Here is a 26,543-nt window from a genome sequence, read left to right as displayed (position 1 = left end):
AGCCAGGGATCGGACAAGGTATTTGCTGGAGATGTGGCAGGAAGATGCAGAAACCTAGCTGTAGAGGAGAGAAATATTTTTTCTACCTTTAACATTTTTCTCCCTGTAATGCTCAGGACAAATCTTTCTGGATCTGGGGTCAATGACAACACTCACAGCAAGGAGTTCAGCCTCTAACATCAAGATTTCTATTTTACCAGTGATCTGCTCTTAAGATTGTGAAATTGACTCAAGGGGTAACAGTAAGTCACTGTTACCTAGATTCACTTAAAAAAAAAACAAAAAACCCACTGTTTTTGCATTAGGAACAACGAAAAAGCAAGAAACGTTGTCAAATCGGGATGTTGAGAGGCAGGTTGAGGATCGGCCACTGAAAACTGTAAAAATAATACAAATGCAAACTGCAGAGGTGAAAATGAGGCAATTTATTGTAAACAGGATTACCCTAGCACTCCACCACCTACTGACTGTGTCACATGCTCTCTCTTCCACATCAACTCGTGAAAAAGACTTTTTAAAAAGTCACGGGTAACTGACACCTGAATGTGTTTCACAAATCTCCTTTATGCTGAGGAAAGAGCAGTGTCCAGGTAGTCTGTTATTGCTCGTGGACTAGTTTGGACCTACTGAGCTGAATGTGTAAGTCAGCCTGAGGGAGCCAACAGTAGCTGGAGAGCCTACGTGTACAGCAGACAACACTGGAGCACGCTCACCAGCGACCTCCCTTTCCTGGAGACTACCTGGGACGCCTCTCAGAGCTCTTCACGTGACCTTCTCACAAAAATGACACTCAAATTTCACCCCCACCTTTTTTTGTAAAGAGCTAAGTTACCCGATAGCACATAATTTTCCACAGAAAAGGTTTAGGTGGGTTATTTACTCTTCCAGTGGTAGATTTATACACTCAGGACTCATTTTCGACCCCTCTCATATATATTTGCAGTTTGATGAAAAGCTGCATAGTCTACAAATGCATAAAACCAGAAGGGAGTGATGGTGACTCACACACCTTCTGATGGACAAAGACAAGCTTCGTACAAGGAAGCTCTTGAAGGTAGGGATAAAAAGACAGTTACAGCACCACATTTATCTGACAGTAGAAATGGAGCCCCGCTTTCAAAAGCAGCCTCCACGGTTGTGATTATCATTCTTGCCCCAAATTCAGACTATTTGGAAAAATGGCGAATGTGAAACTTAAGATGTGAAAGAGACGTGACTCTACAGAAAGAAGTCCTGGTAAATCGACTCACATGGAAGTAAAATGTCACTGGAAAATACCATTCTTTACTTCTCCTGAGTTAGTCAACAACAGGACCACTTATTGTTACTAGTGCTTGTGTGTTTCCAATTTCTTTTTAAGTTTTAACAACAGTAAATATTTCAAAATGGCTGTTAAATATACGGTAACAATTTCATCTATAATTGTATCTCATGAAGAAAAATTATTTTTTAAAAGCTCACTCCAGTCATCATCTTTGTGTTTGTATGTTTGTGTTTATATATTCAAAAAACAACTCTTAAGGCAATATTAGACTGGGAGCAAAACAGGGATTTAGTGTCTCTATGGAGATCACACTATTTAAGAATCCAAGGCTTTCCTTTTTGTACCCCCCAAAAGGTGTCTTTGTACATGTTGCCTTTTATATTCACAATAGTGCAGATATTTTGGTTGGTATACTGACTGCGATTTCGCCGTAGTAAAAAGTTACAGATATTTAGAATAGCTGATGTTGGAAAAGCATGTCACACACTCAGTGGGATCTGAAGTTGACCCTATTTGTCTTTGTTAAATAAATACAGCAATGTGTTGATGGGAAAAAAGTGACACTGATGGAACACCGCAAACCAAGTATGAACAACAAGAATGTCAATATAATTCAACCAGAAAGAAACAAATCACAGTAATCCTGAGAAGTTCAGTTTGGGACAAAATTGATGTCAGGTAAGTCTGTATTTCTAGCACTGTAAATAAGTAGGGTGTTCTAGAGTTTTCCAGCATTTTACTAGTTTGAATAAAAAACATGTTCAAATTTTATAAAAAGATTAAAACCATGCCTTAATCAGCAATTTCACTAATAAAAGAAAATTACATTGCTTTGTTCATTATCTGCCAAATGTAATGTTCTCCATTATTTACATGAAACTATTAAGTAGAAAGCAAAATTGAGAATCAATTTTAAAAATGTATTACCTTTCTATATGTTTTGAAGTCTTTTCTGTCAACCTAGAGGCTTTTAGAAAAAAGCTAACATTTTTCTTCTGACAAATGACTATTTTACAGAATAAGGAAGGAAGATTCTATAGGAATATCATTCATCATTTTAAGTATTGTTATATAAGGGACATTTCTCTTAGTAATGAAAACTTTTAAAATATTTAAGAGTCATGTATTTTAAAAATATTCTACATCTATAAGATTTTGTAATTTAATTACTCTGGATTTTTAATATTTCTACATAATGACATTTGACAAGTTTTTTTTCTTTTTTTCCTCTGTCTCTCTAATAGTGAACAAGAAACTATTAAAGTGGCCAAGATGGTTTTCCTAGCCCTTGGAAGACTCAGGAATGCATCCACTTGCACTTTCCCGCCCACGGGGAATCTTCAGAGTTTTGCAGCCATGAAGTTAATATGCGGTTTCACAAGGGGGAACAGTGGCAAACCACGCTTGAACTCAGTCATGTTCTGAATCACTTCAGGCTGCAAAAAAAAAAAAGTTTTCTCTTAGTGTATTTATGCAGACTGAACAGGATATAAACTTTATTTTTGCATATACACACTAGTTTCTGCACCATGTATTACATATTATACCTGCTGACTCTCTTCCTGGATCAGTAGGGTCAGAGGGTCTATGCAGACCTATGGTGAGAGTTCCCAGTGGGTCTCTGGGTTAGAGGGAAGACTTCTGGCTTCCCCTAGGTGCTCAAGGTCGGGCACACCAAGGGCTCAGGACTGTGGCTTGGGTGGAGTGGCAGAGGACAGTGTGCCCACCTGGCAAGGGCCTGCTTATATTGCCAGCTTCCTCTTCTTCCAAGTAAATGCCAACTGTTCAAAATGATTAAAATTCACAAGCGCCAAGGAAAATGCGGGGACAAATGTGGCTGGAGATGACTCACTGCAGAGTAACACAACTGTTCAAGCTAGTAGATGAGGCCGACAAGGGCAAAGCCACTGGTTTTCCCAGCTGAAGAGTGAAGGAATGGCAACCTGGCCTTTAAGGAGGACCTGAAGTACATGCCCCGATACCTGGTGGCCTGAAACCTCTGGGTCTTATGTGTCCTGGTGAACAAGCTCCTTTTAAGTAGGAAGTCCTCTAACAGTGCAAGCTAACACGACATTTATGTTTCTTACTTGTGGCAAGGCTGGTGCTTGTGACAAATTTATATCATTTTGACATGGGAACTCTCCAACCACAGGACCTATTTAAAAAAAAAAAAAAGGTTTAATGCTTTGCACTCACCGCTATTTGTACACAAGAGCAAACAAACCAAACCAAACCAGACTCAGCTCACTAAAAAACTGCCCCAGGCCCAGTTCATGTCCTCTCGGATCCTTCCAGGCTGTGTGCTCCCAAGGCCTGTCAGCTTGTCCTGCCCCCCGTGCAGAAGGTCCCCAGCGATGGTTCAGGACCTCATGGTGCTCTAACAGCCTTGGCTGTAGCGGCTTTACTGCCCAGCTTTGACCTCACTGGTCCCTGAGGCTCTGGCCACCAGAAAGGACCCAGTAGAACCACCAAGAAAGTCGGGGGAGTCATCGGCCAAGCTGGTCAGAGACAGGAGATGAGAAGAACTGAGCAGATAGACTGCTCGCCTCCCTCCCCACATGCAGCGGCTCCATATCGCTCCTTCGGAGATGTCCTGCCAGCACTGGCTGTGTTCTCTGACAGAGCTGTGGCCAGCTCGGCACCATGCCATCTGGTGCCGGCTCGCCCCTTCACGGTCTTGTCTCCCTTTGCCCCTCCCTTTTGCCTTGATAGAGCAGACCCTGTCTCCAGGTAGCTCCCCTTCTGCGCTCCTTTACTTCCTAGTGCTCTCTAAGGGATGTGGCTACGGCATGGGATAGCTATCATGTGCTGAAAAACACCCTTTTAAAAAGTCACTTCTCAGTACTTACAAGAATCCATTTCTCTGGCAAGAACATGGACGGATACCTTATGTCTCCTCGGGGCATCTACCGCCAACATTTCCTGGATGGGAAGGAGAGCAAGGTCATGCTTTTGCCCCACTAGGGAACTTAAAATGAGGTGCTGTCTTACGACCATAAAGAGCGATCCTGCACACAGTCAGAAACAGAAAAGATGTGTCCCTTTCTCTCCCCTCACTTACAGTATTTCATTTAAACTCTACAAACATTAGGAGGGTAGGCATCGTACAGATGAGAAAACTGGAGTGTTCATGCTCCTATGACTAATAGGTACCTGGACTGGAATTAAAAACCCAGCCTAGTACTCATCAGGGTGTGACCAGGGCTGCACCCAGTGATCTGAGGTGTGTGCAGAGACAATGGCCTGAGCTTAGGTAGGGGATGACCACAATGCGCGCTCCCCAGGAACCTCCCCAGGTTCTGTACCAGGGCACTGCTGCGGCTCCTCCCCTACCAGGAGAGGAGAGAAATAACATCTCTTGACTGTCGCCTTGTATCAGCCTCTTTCCTGTGTTAAACCAGTTGATTCTCTTAAGCTAAGCATCACCATGATTCCTATTCTAGAGACTCAGACTCTACGACACAGAGAGGCGTAACAACTTGCTGAGCCACACAACTCATAAGGGGATGGGGTCAGAAGTGAGTATGCTCGTTCTCTCAATTCCACCACATTGCCTGGAGGGACTCCCTTTAGTCATTACCAAGAATGCCAGGAGTGGTACGCTGGCAGAAGGATCCTGTGGGGAAGTGTCTCCTCACTCTTCCCTTAATGATAGGTCCATATTTATGTCTTTTCCAAAAGGAAGACTCAAGTTGTGATGAAGCTTCTCCTGATGCCTCAGCCAGAAGTAATATTTTGTATCCTCAGAGGAAGAGACTAGCAGCAAAGTCAGACTGACTCACAGTTATTTACAGAACAGTTACTGTAAGCCTGGTCCTGTGCAGCTGCAATGGAAGCCGTGCTGAAGTTGCAAAGCAAAGCTGGCAGAACAGCCTCTTTTAGGAGCTCAGCCCAGGTTTGTCTCATCTGAGAGCATCTTACTTACTGGAGTAAAGTTTGCTTCCAAAGATGTATTCTTTCTTTTTTTTTTTAATTTAAATTTATTTAATTGGAGGATAATTGCTTTAAAATATCGTGTTGGTTTCTGCCATACATCAACATGAATCAGCCATAGGTATCTACATATGTTCCCTCCCTCCTGAGCCTCCTCCCCACTCCTACCCACCCCAAAGATGTAAGTCTTGATCTCTTTTCACCCAAACCCTCATTGCCCTCTTAACCTATATCAGTTACAGAACATCCTCTTCAGTTTCAGACTGTTCAATTTCCTGACCAACTTTGGACAATCCTCATTTTTCTAAAAACCAACCAATTGCATTTTCTTGCAAACTCTATTCAAAGGAACACTAGAGTCCCAAGAGACATTTATAGGTATTCTGTACCAAAAAAAAAAAAAAAAAGTGTCCATAGTGAAATCAGTTTAGGAAATATTTTGTTAATCAAAACTAAACAAATATTGGGCTAAATAAATCTTTACTACGGGGGTTCCTAGAACTTTTTTTTTTTTTTTTTGCTGCATTGCATAGTATGCAGGATCTTAAGTTCCCCAACTAGGGACTGAACCCATACCCCCTGCAGTAGAAGTACAGAATCTTAGCCACTGGACCACCAGGGAAGTCCCTCTTAGAATTTTTTAAAAAGCTAACATGCTCTGTGATTCCCCAAGAATGAGAATAAAGAAGAGTCATTCTCAAACTTACATGGTCACAAAACTCTTTTTTCCAGGTACCCCATTAGTATCTTATAGGACACGCGTATATTAGGGAAACCCTGTTCGTGATTTAGTGTAAGCTTGGTAATAAATACTCTCACTTTTTAAGACAAGAAAGTCACCTTATAACTGTTATTTTCACAAATTCAATAATCAGGTACCACTTGTAATTTCAAATAATAGAATTTGTTTCAATATAGAATAGAATACAGAATTTAGAATATAAAATTTAGAAATAGAATATAGAATTTAGAAATGGAATTTGTTTCAAATAATAGAATATTATTTCAAATAATTTCAAATAGAATTTCAAATAATAGAAGGAAAGACAAATCATCATTTCTTCTGGAAACATCACAGTATGTTATATTAGGTCATCATTCTTTTTGAACACACGTAACTAATAAACATCTTAAAATACAAGTCTTAGGAACCAAAAAGTGCTGAACATGAGCACCCTCTTTTATAGGCAAAATGAGAACAAGTAACCAACCTCACAAAGTGTAACAGTCTTAAGTAGTAAATCAATCACAATTAGTACTTACTTTATAGTATCAAGGAGGAAAACATACTCTTATCTGAAGCATTCTGATTAAACTATTTAAAAACCCTAAGGTTGCGTATTACTAATAAAGTGATAACAACGATAGAGACTATTCAGTAAATGCTGCTAAATGCCAATCACTTTACATACCTCATTTCAATGAATACTCCAATTAACCTCTATTTCATAAATACGGAAGCTTACAGAATTTGGCCAGGGTCACAAAGCTAGCTAGCTGGTGACGGAGCTGAGCCCTGAGTCTGTGCTCAGGGGCCATATGCTCCCGCTCCTGCCCCACAGACCACGGAGTGAGGCCAGCAGTTCTGAGCAGGGCTTGGGACAGCTTTCTGCCTGGCAGCCGACACGTGGGAGCCCTGCTCCCACACCAACTCTGTCCCTCACAGTCCCACCGCACCTCTCTCTCCACAGACACAAAGACTACCTGCGCTTATACTGAGCTGCACGAAAAGCATAAGATGTTATGGGAAAACCCATACAAATGTTTTGGCCAACCCAATATATCAGAATAGATTCTTATATAGTTTTTATTTTTTAAATGTGTGTTTTTATTACATACATACATACATACACATATACAGATATTTTAATAGATTTTATTTTTTAAAGCAGTTTGGGTTCACAGCAAAACTGAGTGAAAGGTACACAGGTTTTCCAGATATGCACTATCCGTTCACAGGCCTAGCCTCCCTCTTGTCAAAATATGTTTTTTAAAAGACTATCACTGCAGAAGAGCAAGAGTCATTTAGGATGGTGACTTGACCAGTCAGTCATTTCCACAGTCAAAAACGGCTCAGATCCCATTGCTGAGAAAGGTACCTTCAAAATACTGTCATTTACTGTCAAATTTTGAACCTAAAATTGCTACTTTCTTTCTTCTTGCTAAGGTGTTACTGGCTGTATGAATATCTGTTTGCACATACAGAAACCAGGAGCCTTTTCGTTTTGCACAGGTTCTGGGGGGAGAATAGGTATAATAACGGGTAGATGGTGCAAAGTCACCGTTTCCTCTATGAAAGTATCAGCACTTCCAACTCAGGAGTCATTTGCTTTTCCTTACTCTCCCACACAGCACCAACAGCAGGGGATTAGAAATGATTAGCTTTCACTGCACAACTAATTTCACAAAGTCGCTCTAATGAGAACTGCAAATATGACTCTTGTATTGACAGCTAAGATATACCCCTGAAAAATGACCTTGAAAAGCAGATACTATCCCTTCCAGAGAAACCAGCACAAGGCAGGACTGAACTCCTGATGAAAAACGCGGTGTCTAATACATCAGGTATGAACCAGGAGATGTGGCTAAGGACACTAGGTAGGGTATAATTCTAAGGCACTATGGTAATTACAGAGTAGAATTTTGTTCCTTGCCCTAAAAAATAGACATAAAAGTATTTTACACAAATTAGATGCCCCAGTACATTACAAAGAATATATGTAACCCCTTAGGTACAGCTCTATTGCTACATAAATTTTTAATCTCTGCACTTAGCATGGTTATTACACACATTCTATGCCCATTTAAAATTTATGTTACCCTTCTATAAATTCTGTTACGGTGGGGAAAATTTAGACAGTATAAACCTCTTAGAGCAGAACTGGGATAACTTTAATGGCAGTACCTCTCTTTTCTCCTGATAAACTTTATTAGGCACTTAAAACAACAATATCTCTAGTGTGGAATTAGCAGATATAAATTACTATATATATAATAGACAAACAATTAACATCCTACTGTATAGCAGAGGGAACTACATTCAGTTAACCTGTAATGGAAAAGAATATGAAAAAGAATAACTGAATCACTTTAGTGTATACCTGAAACTAACAGAAGGAAAGAAGAGGAGAGAGGCGATTGCTAAAGGCTTTGGGGTTTCTTTTTGGGGTGAGAAAATTTTTCAAAATTCTTAGGTGATTATGGTCATACTTTGTGACTAACGAGTGACTATGAATATACTAAAAACCATTGAATTACACATTTTAAATAAATGATTGTGTGGTATGTGAATTAAATTTCAAAAAAAAATAAAAAATAAAAAAGGAGTTAAGTGCTTTGGAAAAAAAAGGCGAGTGGTCATTTATTTTTAAAAGGAGCCAAGGGTGCATACTAAGTTGCTTCAATTGTCTCTGACTCTTTGCGACCACATGGAATGTAGCCCACCAGGCTCCTCAGTGACACCTAAATCAGTGGAGAAGATTTATAGTTGGCAGAGATTGGAAAATAATCTGATTCTCAAGTTCTATTTGTTTTCTTTACTCTTTCTTTCCATGATAAGCTCACCAATGCTCTCTGTGGGTTGGCGTGGGGAAAAGAGAGAAAAAACAAGAGGGTAACCTAAGTAGGTGGTCTGGAAGCTGGGAAGGGCCACCATAGTCCTTGGTCCAGACGGAGAGGAAAACAATACTAAGTTCAATAGGGACTGTCTCTTTTTCCTAACAGTTATAAGTCTTGAAAATACTTAAATCCATAAAAATGCCTTCATAAATCCTGCCTGAATGGGTTCAAAGTGGCAACACACAACATAAAGCATGTAACATTTTCTTATTGGTCAAAGTCTAAATATGTAAAGTGAATTTACCTTATAGAATTTGATAATATCTTCCTTGGTAAGTGTCTTCAAATAGGCAACTTCTATATTATCTGAAAAAGAAATCAAACAAGAATTTATTAAAATTTCCATTTTAAGCAGCCCAGAATACTATACTAAATGACAATATTCTTCACTCCAACACTCTTAAATATCCATCTTTTTGAGTGATCAATTGCTCTAGAAAGTAGTAAGGGAAAAAATTTCAAGTAAAAAGTAAGAGGATACCCTGGCTCTCTATGGGTAAGCTGTTGGTTCCTGGTCTAGTCACTTCAGGTTTTTTGAGCCTCAGTTTCTTCATCTGGAAATTGGGTATAAAAACCACCTAATTAAAAAAAAAAAAAAAACAAAAAACCACCTAATTGACAATCACATAATACCAGGGTACAGGGCAAATGCTCAGTAATTGGGAGTTACTATCATCATTAACAGTGAATCCAACTGCTAGAAAAATTACAGATAAGGAAACAGAGGCCCCAGAAAGGCAACCTGGCTGAGATCTTTGGCTTGTCTGTGTCAGAATGAGACTATGACCCAAACCCTCTGACTTCGAGTGTAGCTGAAGTTAATCTCTGCTCTAAGGTAAAGGACCCTGAGAAGCAGGAGATTTTGGGGAGTATAGCTCTTCTAAATCTAAAAGCACTGATAAATCTGGGGAGATCCTTAGAGGCAGATGCTTGAACCCTGGTGCCTCTAGGACAGCACTTGTCTCAAGAGAGTTCAATCTGCACATTTTCTGTTTAGAGCTATGAGAAATAGATGCTTACATATCTGTGCTCAGAGTCTCAGAGACATACCGAATAAAGTGAAATCAGATTTACTATTAGCGCATTGTGATGAGATACAGATAGATTCAGCCCTAGTTTTAGAGAGAGAGAAAAAAAAAGTTTCTAATAGGAAATTGTTGTTACATTAAATATAAGTCCTTTAGAAGTGCTACCACCTCGTCCCAAACTGTCCTGAAACATCACCTATGAAATGAATACCCTTTCACAGAATGGCATCAACGCCCTCCATGCCGTGAATATGGGGGCCCTGATCATGCCTTACCTCTGTCAAAATTGTACTGCTGGGAGATGATCTCCCCCCAATATTTAGCACACTCTGCAGATAGCTTCTTTGGTTTGTCTAGTCGACGGATTGCTAATGCTTGGATGTGTTTTTGGAAGGCCTCTTCTGTCATGTCCTCTATGGACTTTTCCATGGTAATTAAGAAAGCTTCCACTCTGCTTTCTAGGTAATGAGGTGGCTTTTCTGACTGGATGATAAACCGTAAGCCCTGTATGCCGTTGGCTCGGCGTGGCCCACTGAAGACAATATAGCCTGAAACACAAACACCAGCCAGTCAGGACCATGGCATCTCAGACATGGGTCACTTTTAATCTTTCAAAAATTATCCTGTCAAAGCAAATACAATCTACTTTAGGACTTTATATTATTCACCTCTGAAGAAATCAGCAATGAAAATATCTTCAGTTCCTAAGGACAGGGCAGAAGAGCTCTCTGAAGAACAGTTAGAAAGCTGAAGGTCACAAACCCCTATTCATTATTCAACATTCCCAAGCACCTCACTGTCTTGTCAGTTAATTCCCTTCAATCCATGTTAAAGTTATTCTCATCCCTATGAAATGCTGGACTCATTTCATCCCCTAACCATTGTCCTAGCTTGGTTTCCTTTCACATCCAAGCTCCTTATGTGAACTTGCCTTCACTATTGCATTTCTTGTTAGATAACCTACCCCTGGATCAACTTCATTCAGGTTGCAAATCTTTAGAGACCAAGTAACTGAAGGTCATGTTCCCATTGTGAGCTCCTCTGCTACCTCCCATCTGTATCGTTCCTAGACGCACTTGTGGCCTGCCTCCTCTGCTCTGCACCACACCTCACTACCTTCAGCATCGCCTTTAGAGTTTGAACACTCAGTAGCATTTGCTACACTGTACTACAATTATTCCTTACAGGTCTGCCTTCCTGATGAGACTGTAAGTTCCATGAAGGGAAAGACCATCTAAAACTTACCCATTTTTGCAGTCCAGCATCTATTATGGTGGTTTAAAAAAAGATTTAAAAAGTTTAAAAGTTTAAAAAAGTTTAAAAGTTTAAAAAAGGATGAGTCTCTTAAAGAGACTCATCCAAATCCTATTTCATTGGTTATTCATTGAGCCTGTGGTTTTTTTTTTTTTTTTTGATTCATTGGTTATTCAAAGCACATTACTGGGGCTTGCATTTTTTGATCAAATTGATCAAATTTTCCAGGATCTCCAAGGCTTTTAACAGTGCCTAAAACTGCCCGAAACATTTCCTCAAAAGACACTTACTGTGACTTCTTCTATGTGCCCCGGGCTTGGGATACAAAGATGAATAAAAAATACCTGACCTCTTAAGGAACCTAAAATTCAGTAAATCTAAGCATCTCTGGATGGCTTCTTTCCCACCTTGTCACCTGCAACAGCCTGCCCTTAGCATCTGTTTCCCCCACCCAAAATGACCTCTGTATAGATATATATGTGATGGAAACACACGTCATCTCCTTAAGAACTGCTCTACTGTCCATGAGATAGTAACTGCTTATCTTCTAGAAGTGGAGTCCCCACAAGCATCCTGACGGGGGCTGCACATGTGGGGGGCGTTCTTGAGGACAACAGCTGCTCCTCAAGGAGGGGCCCTGCTGCCCTGCTGCCCACTCACCCAGCTGCTCCTTGGTGCGCAGGGTGTTGAAGCAAGGCTCGGAGATGATCTGACAGAAGAGCTCCAGAAACATGTTCTCTGAGGTGCTCTGCATGTCGGTTTGGTAGTATATCTCAATGCCGCAGTTATTGTGGACTTCATTCCTCTGCTGATACACAAACCATCCTCCTAGGAAGTTTCAATAAGAGAGCGACATGTTCAAAAACTTCTTTAAACAAACTTACTGTTTTGTTTGTCTGTATGAAGTTGTTCAGTTTGGTTGGTGTCTTTTGGCAGTTCCAAACTGCAATTAATTCATTAAGAATGTGAAACTCAACTTACCCAAGGGAATTCTAATACAGTGATCTGTACTTGGGAGGCCCTCATAAACACTCAGTGACTTTAAAGGGCAGAACACTTGTAAAAGATCCACTTTATAACTAAGTAAATTTTAATGCTAATTGAGATCATAGTTAATGAAATCTACAATACAGTGTACACACTAAATTAGAACTAGCTAATATCTTTTTTTTTTTTTTTTAAATAATTATTTATTTTTTTGGCCACACTGGGTCTTCATTGCTCCTCGAGGACTTTCTCTGGTTGTGGTGAGCAAGGGCTAACTCTTGGTTGCGGTTTGCAGGCTTCTCATTGCGGTGGCCTCTTTCGTGGCATGGTGTGGGCACTAGGGTATGCAGGCTTCAGTAGTTGTGACAAGCCATCTCAGCAGCTGTGGCACATGGGCTCAGTCACCCTGGGGCGTGTGGAATGACACCAGGGATCAAACTTGGGTCTCCTGTATCGGGAACTAGCTAATATCTATAAGAAACTCAATAGAGATACAACCTATGCTTTAATAACCATGCATAACAATTTTTTAAACCACTAGTTGTACCATTATCTATTTAGCATTCAATTCAATATTGTTTACCAACACCCACACTGAAGGTCAATTCACAAATTTATACATATGTGTACAATGCATAGAGATGCCCCAGTCTGACATCTCACTTTAGAGATGAAGAAACTGAGACCCTGAGAAGTGAGCAACTTATCCAAGGACATACAGTTGCATGATGGAAAGCTGAGATATGCTGATCAAGTACTTCATCAAAGTTATAAACAGATGGCCATGATTTATGATAACTATTTCATGAGCAGTAAATGTGACTGAGCAAATACAATGTTTAGTAATTGCCTGATTACCACATTCAATGGTTTTTGAATGGCAATTCCTGATTCTTCCTCTCTGCCATGCTATAGTGACTGAGGAAGAAGCTTAAGTTCAAAATGAGCCATCACCTGGTCTGTGATGACTGGCTATGCAGAATAGTGGCACAGTGCTCAGGTGTCTTGCAACATTCAACAAAGAGATCCTGAGGTAACGCTTTAGTAGCTGCTCAAGTGAGCCAGACACAGACCCCAGCCCTTCAGAAATGTATAGCCTACCAAGGGAGATGGAGATGCACTTCAATCCCAATGTGAGAGAAGTGCTGAGTTGCTTAAAGAAGGAAAGTTCAGAAAACCTGTGCCGGGAGGTCAGAAGAGGAAGCAATTACTTTTAAAAAAAAGTTTAAGGAAAAAAACCAATGCTTCTTATCACTGGTCTAATATACTTTCCACTATACAATTCTGAACAATATTGAAAATAATGCTTAATGAGTTCTGTATCAAAAGAAACCACTGTTAATGCAAAAGTAACCCAACACTGCAAACTCCCATATATTATTATCAATTCTTTATGTCAATTCCTATGGGCTCCTAATTCTAATTTCCATTTTTTTTATAAATAAATTTTATTACATGCTTCCCAGTCAATACTTCTTTAGTTCTGTGATTTTTTTTCACTTCTTCACTCCTCTACACTCAATTACCAGTCACTTCCCAGTATCATTCTCATCAAAATAATTGCCTGCCTCCAATTTCACCTCTTTGGCCCTCCTATAGATAATTTTCTTGCAGAATTATCTATCTTAAGTTATAAATTAGTAGAGAGTCCCAGCAGATCTTTACCATAAAATTATATTTTATCATCCGAGTGACTTCAACCCACCTGTAATCACACACAATATTATGTCAAAGCAGTCCATTCCCAAAGACAGAACATTTCCACTTACTGTCTGGGAGCTGAACTTCTCTGTACCGAACGAGCTGACTTGGAAGAAGCGGTTTCGTATGAGCATGTTCAATAAGGGTGTCTTCAACCATCTGCATGATTCCTAACGCAGCCTGTGGAGAAAGGCAGGTCATGGCACATTACAAACCCATAAATGTATCTTGATTAGACAGCAGCCCATGCAATATGAAAACAACATGTGTGTTAAATAAACTAACTAACTTTATCAAAGTGGATTTTAAACCTTAACTACATTTGATCCTGCTCAAATAGATAAAAACAAGTTGTTGATTTGCAACAGAGTCAGTAAGGTGGTAGTGAGGAGAAAGAGAGACCTAGACAATCATCGGCACCAATCTCGATGTTGGAGCGGAATCGCTGATGGAAAGTTGGTTTAAGTGAATGGCCCTCACCACAGATATTTGGGGTTACAGCAAAGCAAAAGACGTAAGCATGAGGCTTTATTCTGAATAAAACTGACCCAGGGAAGAATCCTTTCTCAGCCACTTAACAGCACCCAACCTTGGCATATTGTTCTGGAGACAAAATAGTGGAGTGGCAGAGAGTATGGGCTCTTGAGACAGACTACCATGGGAATTCTAAATTCTGTTTAGCTTTCCATGTGCTAAACACTTGGAATGTACTATTTATTTTAATCCTTGTACATAATATACTGATAAAGAAACTGAGCACAGAGAGATGAAGACACTTTCAGAAGATTATATAACTTGTAACTGGCTGAGTCAGGATTTGAAGCTGAGTCAGGATTTGAATCAGGCTGATTCCACACTATATGCTCTTATCCACTATACAGTCCTGCTGTTCTAGAGTAGGGACCATTATTCCCATTTTCTCCAGTGACCACACGAGGCAGACAACAGAGAAGGCAGCCGTGAAAGTAGGTCCACAGTTAACCAGGATCATTCAACTCTTCGTATACCCTCCCCTATCTTCCTGCAGAGGGCAGAGAAGGCCGAGTCAACACTAATGAGGCACACTGTGGTGGTTAGTCGGTGGTCTTAAATAGGGTAAAATTTCTGTTGCAATGATCCATAAAAGATTACTAAAACCTCAATCACCCACCTGCTTTGTTATATTTCCATGGAGAAGGGCTTCAATATGCAGCCGTGACAGGAGTTGAGGTATGAAGGCCTTAAGGCGAGGAAGGGTGACATCTGCAAACAGGTGTAAGAAATTGTAAGCTCCACCTATGAGGTCTTTTTTTTGTTTTAAACTGAGATAATTTGAGACTTACAGAAGAGTTGCAAAAATAGCATAGGGAGCTCCTATATACCCTTCACCCAGTTTTCTCTAACGTTAAGACTTTTCACAACCATAGGATGCTGATCAAATCTAAGAAGTTAACACTGGGACAATACTATTAACTAAAAAATCTACTTTATTTGGATTTCAGTTTTTCCACTGGCAACCCTCTTGAATTAGTGGTGTTGGAGAAGACTCTTGAGAGTCCCTTGGACTGCAAGGAGATCCAACCAGTCCATCCTAAAGGAAATCAGTCCTGGGTGTTCACTGGAAGGACTGATGTTGAAGCTGAAACTCCAATATTTTGGCCACCTGATGTGAAGAGCTGACTCTTTTGAAAAGACCCTGATTTTGGGAAAGATTGAAGGCAGGAGAAGGGGACAACACAGGGTGAGATGGTTAGATGGCATCACTGACTCAACGGACATGAGTTTGGGTAAACTCTGGGAGTTGGTGATGGACAGGGAGGCCTGGCATGCTGTGGTTCATGGTCGCAAAGAGTCATACACAACTGAGCAACTGAACCGAACCCTTTTCTGTTCCAGGATTTAATCCACGATCCTACCTTGCATTTAGTTGTCATGAGTCCTTAGTTCCCTCCCATCCTTAACAGTGCCTTGGTCTCTCTTTGTCTTTCATAACCTTTAAGATTTTTGAGCAGTACTGCTAGTTTTACAGAATGCCCTTTATTTGGGCTTTAATGACTCAATTATTATATTGGATTTATGTACTCCTAGGAAGAATACCCAGAGAAGGCAACGGCACTCCAGTACTCTTGCCTGGAAAATCCCATGGACGGAGGAGCCTGGTAGGCTGCAGTCCATGAGGTCGCTAAGAGTCAGACACGACTGAGCGACTTCACTTTCACTTTTCACTTTCATGCGCTGGAGAAGGAAACGGCAACCCACTCTAGTGTTCTTGCCTGGAGAATCCCAGGGACAGGGGAGCCTGGTGGCTGCCGTCTATGGGGTCGCACAGAGTCGGACACGACTGAAGTGACTTAGCAGCAGCAGCAGGAAGAACAACTGAGAGGTAATGTGTCTTTCTCACATTGGGGGCACGTGATGCTGACATCTCTAACAGATGATGAAAACACTGACCACCTCATTATGATGTTGTGTGCCAGATGTCTGTCCTGTAAGTCCTGAACCATTTTAATCTTTTGGTTGTAATTAAGTAACTAATGTATACTTTTCAAGCAACTAGGGAAAGCCACCAGGGAAGCCACCCCACTAATGCCTACTTTTCTCATTATAATTTAAATACTTATTTTGGAGGAAATACTTTGAGACTATACAAATATCTTGTCCTTACTTAACTTTTATCCACTGATTTGGTGTTAGATGGTTAGATGGCATCACTGACTCAATGGACATGAGTCTGGGTAAACTCCAGGAGTTGGTGATGGACAGGGAGGCCTGGCGTGCTGAGGTTCATGGGGTCGCAAAGAGTCCGACATGACTGAGCGACTGAACTGAACTTCAGTAAAGAAGAGTTGTCGCTTTTCCGTTAGGACACTATGCTAATAAATGCTACAATGGATGCTAATGCTAGTGATTAAAATTTAAAGACAGACATAGGAAGGGAATTAACAAGTGCTTACCATGTATGTATGCATCAGGCATTTTATAGATGTTATAAACTATAAATTACATGCTATTATTTCTGATTTTAAAGGTGAGAAAACTGGAATTCCTTGGCAGTTCAGTAGTTAGGACTGCATACTCTCATTGCCAAGGGCCCAGGTTCAATCCCTGGTCAGGCCACAAGCTGCACAGTGGCCAAGGCGGGGAGAAAGGTGAAGATACTAAACTTAAGAGAATTTAAATTTCTTGTCCAAAGTCACTAAGCTAGTAAGCTGCAAAGCTGCATTTGAATCTTGACCTAATTCCAAAGTACATATGTGTTCCACTCCACTGCACTGCCCTAGAAGGCCCTTTCACTAGACCTCCTCAGCACTCAGTCTCTTTGCCACTACAAAAATAATCTGCTTACATTTATGCTTTGCCAATAGACTGGAGCACCTTGATCCAAGAAACCCCACCTTACTGATCATTTTTTTTTTTTTTTTTTTTACTGATCATTTTTAAATCTCAAGCACCTGCAGTCTGGTACCTGGTGCCGAGCAGGCAGTCAGTAAATGCTGTTCTAGTTAATCAACTTTATAATCTATATTCCTAACCAGTGCCTGAGGCAACCAATAAAATAATGACCTTGAATACTTTGCTCCTGACTTGTCACTGAAGACATCAAAGGCACAGTGATACATAATAAGTAATGATTTGTCATAAAAGATTATTAAAAATTCAACAGTATTCTTTTTTCTTATTACTGAGCATGTAGGAAGGAAGATTAATTGGTAGCACAGTGCTGAGAAGTGGAAAAGATAAAACAACAATAAAGGATGATATCAGTCTACATTCTTTCCAGTAAAACCCTGGAAGTAATTTCATTCCATTGAATAGACATTCGTTAGACACACACTGAGGGCATAATATAAATACTAAATAAAAAGAACAAACGGAAGGCATAATTCACTGCCCTTGAGGAATCTAGGACTTTCAGGCAAAACCTCTGAAAATTAGATTTAACATTTTAGGAAAAAAGCAACAAAAGATGACTCTTTAGGCTAATTTACATAATTTCCACTTTTTAACCAAACTGACTAGATCTACAGATGCTGAAGCATTCTTTCTATGTGATAAGACTTTTCTTTTAAGCTCAGCCCTTTATTCCTTTTCTGAAAACTTCAATATTAACAAGGTAAATTCTTGGGTCAAAACACTGTCATTTGCAGAAATCCATGAACAGTAGTAACTAACTGTTGTAGGTCCATGTTGAAAAAAGCAAATATGGTTACACTGCCTGAATACAAAAGCCACTTCAAAGGCTACCACTGTTTTTGTTAAAAAAAAAAAAGAAAAGAAAGAAAGTATACACAGCTGGCTTTTTTAATGGAACTATAAGTTATTAGAAAGCATAAACAGTAGGTAATAGGATAAACCAAAATGATTTTAGAAAACAATCAAGAAAGCATCAAGCTATAAGCAGAAAGAGTCTCACCATCCAGGGCTTCTTTTAATTCATCTTTAGTCCAGGCTACTTCAGTCATCAGCAAGCGGAGGTAGTACATGGCGTGTTGATGAGGCTGTTCAGCTCGGAAATTGTTAAGAGATCGCATATACTAGTGAGGGAAGACAGGGGTCTATTAATTTTATCCCATCCTTTTAAAATCATTTCCAAAGAGCAGCTATAATCAAACTTCAATTTGCATAAATTGTGTGCTACTGGGATGTGGGATATTGGCTTCTTCCTCCTTTTTGAAGTTATGTGATTAGACAAACTCCCCTCTGATCCTTAAAATAAAGAGCATGCTTTTCCTTTGTCTAGCCTGCTCCCTTACCCCCAGCATCTGACATGTACTTCCTTCACATGTACAGCCTTCACTGTGGGACCTCATTCATCCCTCAGAAGCTATCCCCAGTTTTCAAGGCCTCCATCTCTTGGCATCCTTTAATTCTTCACTACAACGTCATCCCCAAAGCCTAATCAAGAAACATGGCTATGTGTGTGTGTATATATATACTACTGAATCTTCAGTTGAAAATTGATGATAATTTCTCTGGGTGTACAATGAAGGTCATAGTTTGGCTTTTAAAGCAGCTATACATCCCATATATCCACTACTGGGCCAGCTATGAGTTGAATTTAAGTGGCAGATACATCAAGCCTAAATAGTCTGCCCTAATGTGACAAGGCTATCATGTCAGGCTGAAGTCCCAGCCTGTAGAATCAAGCTTCTTCTTAAATGGAGGTTGAAATCTTAAAATCTTTAAGGAGTCCCTGAAAGCTACTAGATCTACCTCAGTTTCCCTTCTGAAAGAAAGTGCATTCCTAGCTCTTAGGCCCTATAGAGAAGAAGGCCAGGTGTTCACCAGACTCTCCCAGGCTTTCTTTCTGGGAAAAATATAGGATCTAGCAAAGATAGGATGAAATGACTAACACAGAGTTATGAATGCTTCTTTTCCTCCTCACCTCTTTCTCAACAATGTTCATAACATGGCAATATTACCTGATGAATTAAAAAAATAAAAATAAGTTCAGAAAACTTACTGCCTCTTTGATAATTTCAAATCTTTTTTCATCAATCTCAAAGGTAGCCATTTTCTCAATGATCTTCTTTAGCAAAATTGGCTGCTTGTCATTGTAACCTTTCACCGAGAGCTACAGAAAGAGTTCAGGATATTAAAAGTCTAAAAATACCATGAAACAACTTAAATTTGACTTTTAAACATTTAGGAAATCCCCAAACCAGGTGTATCAAAATAAAAATAAAACAAGTTTAATGAATTTCCTTTCTCATAAATATAGTTTAACATTTAGGAAGATAACATTAATCATCTTTATTTACTAAGACCCAAAAGCATATTTTTGCTTTTCCTAAACAAAAACAATAACAAGAAAACTTACCTGGTGCCAAACTATGGCAGCACACACTATATCATCAAAATTCAAGTTCTCATTAAATCACATTAATTATAGAATGTACTTTAAGTTTAATGTTCTAAAAGAATTTCTAAGGAATGGCAGGCTTAAGGTTTTTATAGGTGTGTTAAGAAGGTAAACATCATAGGGGAATATTATCTAGCAAACTATTGGATATGCCCCCAAAGTATTTATATTTAAATATTTCAAAAAATCATCTTTTAGGAAATCAGGCAGTCCCAATTTCGTATTATGTGGCATTTTGCCACTTTCCCTGTTCTGAGCTGCCCAACAAGGATCCATATGTCATACCTCTTGCTTGTTTAATGAGTTCTGCTGATGTACCAAAAGCTAGTGGCAAAACAGATGTGAAGTAAGGATACCCTGTATGTACCACCTGGATTTTGCCTGAGGACAATTTAATAGTCTCTGAAACCATAACATTTTGAAAAGCAGGGAAAGCCTATTTTCTACTGTATGTTGCCACATGGTGGCACCCACAGCAGTAGAGAATACACTGCAACTAGAATATCTCTGGAAGTCTCTACCTGATGAAAACTGATAGGCAAGAACCTCAGCAAGAGTGAAGGTCACTGACCATGGAGAGCACATCATGAACTGTGGGAACTAGACTGACAACTAGCAGGAAGCCCATTTTGTCACAAATTAAAATGATTAACTGAATGGTAATATGCTACTAAAAGTCAACAGTAAAAAATTAGCCATAGATTATTACTTTCCTATTTGAACTTTACTTTGTTCCCTAGGCTCCAAATTTCCCTGGTCTCTGAGAATGGTTAAGTTACATACATTCTTATACATTAAACAGAAACTACCAGAAAAGTTACTTGTGTGAAGAAAAAAAAGTCACTGCAAATAAAATTTTAAAAACCTAAGACCTTTTGTATAGAATTAGAGCACACAGCACATGCTCTCATTTTAGTTTTTATGGAAGCATACAATACATTTTCAAGAAAAGTGAAGATGAATGTGTGCCAGAAGAGGAGTGTTAATTTGGAAATGAGGTGTAAGTTTGGAAACACAAGAGAAATGATTTCAACAGAAAGGATCTAGTTATTTCTTGCGATGCATTTAATAATGCTTATTTTAAAACACATTTAAAGTAGTTAATGCTACAAAATAAATTAAATAAAAATGTCAGATGTGTTTGAACACAGGAACTTACTACTACTGTCAACAGAAAAAAAAAAAAAACAACAAAGAAGCTTATAAGTAAAACTGAGCACCACAACAGCAACTACAGGTATCTTTCACTTACAGATGCTAATATATTCAAATACATGGGAAGAACAACATGCTTTCAGGATTAATATGTTAAATGTTCCAAGCAGAAGAACATGCAAATAAATGCAGCATACATACATGTTCACAAAATGCACTAAACTCTTACTAAATCGTTTGTTAGTGGAACTAACACTAACTTGAGTTCTCCAACCATTAAAAAGGTGCAAGGAAAAAACCATCAATCTTCTTGGTTTAAAATGCAGAAGTTAATAGTTTTCCCAAGCTCAACATAATGCTTAAACGGTGTGACGCCTTTTCTTTGGTTTTCATTTTACTTACAAGTATTGCATTCATTCCTGATGCAATGCCATAGCTCAAACCTGAGAGGCGTGCTGCATATGTATACTCTTTTAAATCATCCTTCAATAACCTGATAAACAGGTATGTCATGTTGCAATGGAGAGGATCAGCATAAATGTAGCGACTAACAAAAAGAAAAACAAAAGAAATGCTTTGATACCTCAAGCAGTGGCATGGTAATGAAGAAACATGACCGAAGAGTATGAATATGCAGCCTCATGATCTAAATTTCTAGGGAAACAGTATAAGCTAACCTTCTGTTTTACAATGGCAGGAAGACTTCATTCTCTATCGTCAAAGACCAAGACTTCAGATACAGAATGGGTGAGATCTAAACCTAAATCAGGGTCCAATTTTGTTTTGAGGAGAAAAATATGATGATCTGATGAAAGATGTTTAAAAAAAAAAGAAATCAAGGAAAATTTGCATAATATGAATGGTATATTGCTGAATACTTAAGAGCTAACTTAAAAATTAAATGATAAGAAAATATGATTAGCCACAAAGATTTTTTAAAAAGAAATTAAAACTCATACCCTCAATCAAAAATGCTTCCATCAAATCAATATAAAAAATGTTGATGAGTGGAAGGCTCTAAGACGTGGGTACTTACATACATCCCATAGATGGTATTTTGGAGGTCATAGCTCAAGCCTGCTAGCTCTGCTGCATATGCATACTCGTTGAGTGAGTCTTTGAGGAGCTCAAGGTACAAATAGGCCATGTTACAGTGCAAGGGGTCCACATAAGCAAATGGGCTGGAAGAAAATGTTGACAGTAAAATAGCTGATTTATTACTTCCCAATGTGATATGGCCTTTCGAGATGGATCAAGGGCCTGAACACTGGTTAAAATAACTTCCTGAAGATACGCTTTGAATTCTTGAATCTGTCTCTTCTCATGAGTAAAAACAACAACAACAACAACAACAAGATGTCTAACAAAGAAGCTTGAAATGTGCCATGTGCACTGGTAGTAGTGAAGAGGGAAAAGGAATTGCTTATTATCCCAGATGGCGTGGTAGAACTGACAAGTTAGAAACACTGGGTAGGTGAGGAGTAGGAACAGGACAAAATGTATGCCTACGTTTAGGCTGGTAGGAGAAGGCATGGCCGACAGAGCTGACACAGCATCTGCACATCCTCTTTCTTCCTCTAAGCAAGCCATACATACCCACGGTGGACAGAAGGATGAGACTGAGAAGTTTGTGTGTGCTATGATTACGTAAACTTCAAAGAGACAAACTGAGACTTGAAAGAGAAAAATTGACACCTGTGAAAATGTTAACACATCTCTGAGTTTCCACCTAAACCAACAGACTAGAACACTGTCAGTAAAGGAATAGATAATATCCATCACATAATTGCAGCCAGAACCAGGAAAAAAATATTAACATAGGAAATTTTTTTTTATAAAACAGGGATATTTTTAAGTGAGAAACAGCAACAAGAGAGAGGAAACAATTAGAGTGCAAGACTGCAGAGATCACCTAATTTTAAATCTTCATTTCTCAAATAAGATCATTTTCCTCATGTCACCTGGCCTGGTAGGAACAGAATTAGGATTCAGATTTAAGTCAAATGAACTATTCACTTGACTATGTTACACTGCTTACCTTTATGACAAGCAAGTAAAAGATTCCTTCATTCAACATGTACTACATTCTTACTACAATGTTACGCACTCCTCTGGGTACTGGGAATAAAGAAGGAACAAGTCAGGCAGAGTTCCTGACCTCACAGAGTTTAGAGTCTAGTTGGAGGAGGCAAATAACACATTTAAATATGATACATCAGGTGGTTATGGTGTTATGGAGAAAAATTATGCAGGGTAAGAGGAAAAGGAGTGATAGGTAGGACAGGAAGATTACTAATTTCTATAAAATTGCTAATCAAGGCCTCTCTGATAAGGTGACATCTGTGCCTGAGAAGCAAAGGAGCAAGCTCTGGGGATATCTCAGTGGAGAACTTTCCAGTCTGAGGAAACAGCCAGTGCAAAGGACTTGAGGCAGCCTCTTGGCTTGGTTTGTCTGGCAGCAAATTACAAGTTTCATTTTATCCATAGCACAGTAAATATAACCAATGCACTGAGAGCAAAGCAACAATTTTATCAAAAGCTGATAATGAAGTAGAAATAGGGGTAAAATGCTTAGCCCCAGAGAAATTAATATCAAAGAGAAAATCGCAAAGCTATACAAACATTCTCTACCTGGCAAATCTAAATAGTACTCTGTCATTTAGTTTTTTAAGTATTTATTATACACAATGACAGATTTCCTTCTTTAGGTAAACAGCAGTTCAGAAAACTTACTGGCACAGCTCACAAAAACAAAAGCACCAAAACAAGAGAGAATCCTCAAGAGGGCTTGTCCCCACAGCCACCCTTAGGGGGAAGTGAAAAGCCAGACAAAGCCAGATCTAGGAGTTCAAAGCCATAGGGCTAAAGCTCAGAACACAATCCCAAGAAGTGTTCTGAAACACCAGCCTTGCTGGTGAACTGGAGAGAGTCCTAAATGAACTTTTAAAAGAGAACATGATTCAAGTGGAATGCTTAAATCCTGGTTCACTTGTTCATTTAAAACATATTATTTTGTAACCAGATGTTATGTGCTTAAATATGGATCACAGAGTTTTAAAACCTATATGTATGCATGATACTATCCTATTTCTGAAAAGATTAAAAGGATGTATACAAACAGAAAATTTCTATAAGAACGTACAAGAAACTTAACAACGTTTACTTCTAGAGAGACCAGAACACCAAGATGGACTGGTGGGAAGCAGACATTTTAAATTCTGAGAACTACGCTGGGAAGTTTAGAGAATGCAAAAATGTCAAATGGTCTCTCAAAAGATATTCTGAAGCCAAATCACAAAAGCCAAATGGCAAAGTGTGGCAAGCTGCTTAGAGCGTTAAAAAATATCACTTTTAACTATCAAAAACTAAAACCAGCTTTGTAATATTCTTTGCCAATAGTAAGCTATAATCAGAAAGTTCAGGTTTGATATTTAAAAAACAAAATAAAAAGCAACAATCTCTGTGCAGCTCTAGATAATCTATGAATCTCAGGCTATAAATAAAAAGTGTTGCTATCTCTACAATCTCAACATACTTGTTGGTGAACTATTAACATTCTACTTAGAGATTCTTTTTCCCTCTTCCAAAACATTTAAAACACATCTCAGCTTTAATTTCATGCCAAGGAAATCAAACAAAAATTAATGAAAAAGTTGATCATCATAGTGAACATTATTAGATGACGATAGGGTTTTTTTTTTTTAAATAAACACAGACCACTGAATTTTAGAAATATAAAATTACAGAGTACAAACTCACAGAGTAAAATTTGAATTGAATGATAACATTATCACACAAATAAAGAAGACAGAGATGAACTAAAGATTTATATTGAGGAATCACTGCAATAGTAGCATTATTCATAAATTTTACTAAACATCTTCTACCAAGTCAGAAATAGAGGACGCAACATCTAAGGGCTCCAGACAATTAAAGGACTGGAAGGGACTCAAGATCATTTAGTAACTACTACCTTTTTTTCTGGACAAGCTCTAGGAATACAAAACCAAAACCAAAACAAAAAACCACCCTGGATTATTTAATCTTTTTTTCAGTGAACTTCTGGTGAATCTATAGCCTTCCCAGATTCAAAATCCTCAAGGTCAGGAAGATCCTCCTAATAGCTAACATAAATCATTTCAGTTGAAGAGTGTGCTCCTCAAAGGAAAGGAAGAATTAACAACCTTGGCTCCTAAAATACCATTTAACAGAAGATGCAGCCTTCCCTGGTCTATGCTAAATAATTCTAATTCCTTTTATTTCCAGACATAGGTACTTAAGGAAGCAAAGAAAATTTTTAGAAATATTTATTTTTATAGGAAGCTTTGTAGCTAGATTTATTTTACATACCTGAAAAATTCAAAGTTGAGACAGGCCTTGGGCAAGAAAAACTTATCATCTTGTTTGAACCAGAGTTTGCTCATAGCTGTATCCTGTGATGGAAACACAATATATTTAGGGAAATATAGGCACATTTGACAAAAATCTTCAATCAAATCTCTCTTCAAGAGGAGGAGAACAGAGGCAACAGCTGAGTTTTGTTCTGGAGAGGCTACTGTCCCATGGCTCTGAAGCACTCTCCAAGAGACAGCAGATGGGAAGCTGGAGAGATGACTGGTAACTCTAGCAGCAGAGAGAAATTACCCTCTTATCTCACCCTGGGGCAAAGAGATGGGGACCCAGTGGAGGAAGAGACAGACAAGAGAAATCAATACCAACTATCTTGTCCCTATCTTTCTCGATGTTAGAAGGCAGATGCAAGAGCCCTTGGGGGGTAGGTATGAGACAGCCAGCCTCCAAGGTGGGCCACATAGATCCCAGCCTGCAGGAATTCACAACCTTGTGTGGTCCTCTTTCCTGCACTAGACCAGGGTTGGTCTCTGTCTGACCAACAGAATACGGCAGATGTGATGGTATGACACTTCTGAGATTAGACTATAAAAAGACTCTGCGGCTCCCATCTCAATCACTCATTTTCCCTCTTGGATCTCACATTTTAGGGGAAACCAGCTGCTGTGTCAAGCAACTCTATGGAGAAGCCCATGCAGTGAAGAACTAAGATCTTCCCTAAACCACACAACTGAACATGGTGGAGACTTCTCCAGCCCTAGTTGGGCCTTCAGTCGACCAAAGCTCCATCCAACAGCTTGACTCTCTCTCTCATGGGAGACCCTGAGCCAGAACTACCCAACAGAGCAACTTCCAGATTCCTGTCTCTTGGAAGCTGCATGAGAAAAAATAAATGTTTGTGGTTTTAAGCTGCTGAATGTTAGAATAATTTGTTACACAGCAATGGATAACTAATACAGCCAAGGATGAATAAATAAGCCACTCCCTCGACTCTCCACTCACTCATTCATACCAAATTATATAAAGTCTTAGAGTTCACTTGAAACTACTTTGAAACTCTGAGAAGAGACATAAATGGTTTAGTGTTCTCCTTACTTTATCCTAAGATGACTTATTTAAAACACACAAAAAATTAGGAAAAGTAAATAAGCTTTCTCTTTGAATAACCTAACCTTTAACTCATTAAAATATAATTTTTAAAAGAAAAGTGACTATCTCACTAGTAATCTAGTTACTTGAGATAAATTTCATAGTCCTAAACACTCTTGTCTCAATGACTTAATGTTAGGTCTTCTGAAGGGAAAGAAAGATGTTTGTCTATGGAAGTAAGTTTATAAAGAGTTAGTTTTGAAGTTTAGGAAAGAGGATGTGCTGTAATAATTTGATCCATTTTCCCACACAATCTACCCAA

General features: G+C 39.0%; 1 protein-coding gene across 6 annotated transcripts in view; it reads right to left on the bottom strand.

Moving 5' to 3' along the window:
- Positions 1-410: 410 nt before the first annotated feature.
- IDE (insulin degrading enzyme) overlaps positions 411-26,543 on the bottom strand; it is a 93,214-nt gene continuing 67,081 nt past the window's right edge. For 4 of the 6 annotated variants that reach the window (XM_043475993.1, XM_043475995.1, XM_043475997.1 and 1 more), the window contains 12 exons: positions 25,133-25,215; positions 21,819-21,963; positions 19,229-19,339; positions 18,179-18,299; positions 14,936-15,027; positions 13,854-13,965; positions 11,758-11,925; positions 10,119-10,391; positions 9,060-9,121; positions 4,114-4,186; positions 3,352-3,419; positions 411-2,700 (listed from right to left, as the gene is read on the bottom strand). In XM_043475993.1, the coding sequence (XP_043331928.1) occupies positions 2,605-2,700; positions 3,352-3,419; positions 4,114-4,186; positions 9,060-9,121; positions 10,119-10,391; positions 11,758-11,925; positions 13,854-13,965; positions 14,936-15,027; positions 18,179-18,299; positions 19,229-19,339; positions 21,819-21,963; positions 25,133-25,215 (1,404 nt within the window). In that variant the 3' untranslated portion in view covers positions 411-2,604. Of the gene's footprint in view, positions 2,701-3,351; positions 3,420-4,113; positions 4,187-9,059; positions 9,122-10,118; positions 10,392-11,757; positions 11,926-13,853; positions 13,966-14,935; positions 15,028-18,178; positions 18,300-19,228; positions 19,340-21,184; positions 21,330-21,818; positions 21,964-25,132; positions 25,216-26,543 lie in introns of all 6 variants that reach the window. The other 2 variants (XM_043475994.1, XM_043475996.1) reach the window with 1 other exon arrangement.

This window comes from Cervus canadensis, chromosome 8 (assembly GCF_019320065.1).
Source record: "Cervus canadensis isolate Bull #8, Minnesota chromosome 8, ASM1932006v1, whole genome shotgun sequence".
Lineage (NCBI taxonomy): Eukaryota > Metazoa > Chordata > Mammalia > Artiodactyla > Cervidae > Cervus > Cervus canadensis.
Note: the sequence above shows the minus strand (reverse complement) of the source record. Positions and strands in the feature narration are given on the sequence as shown.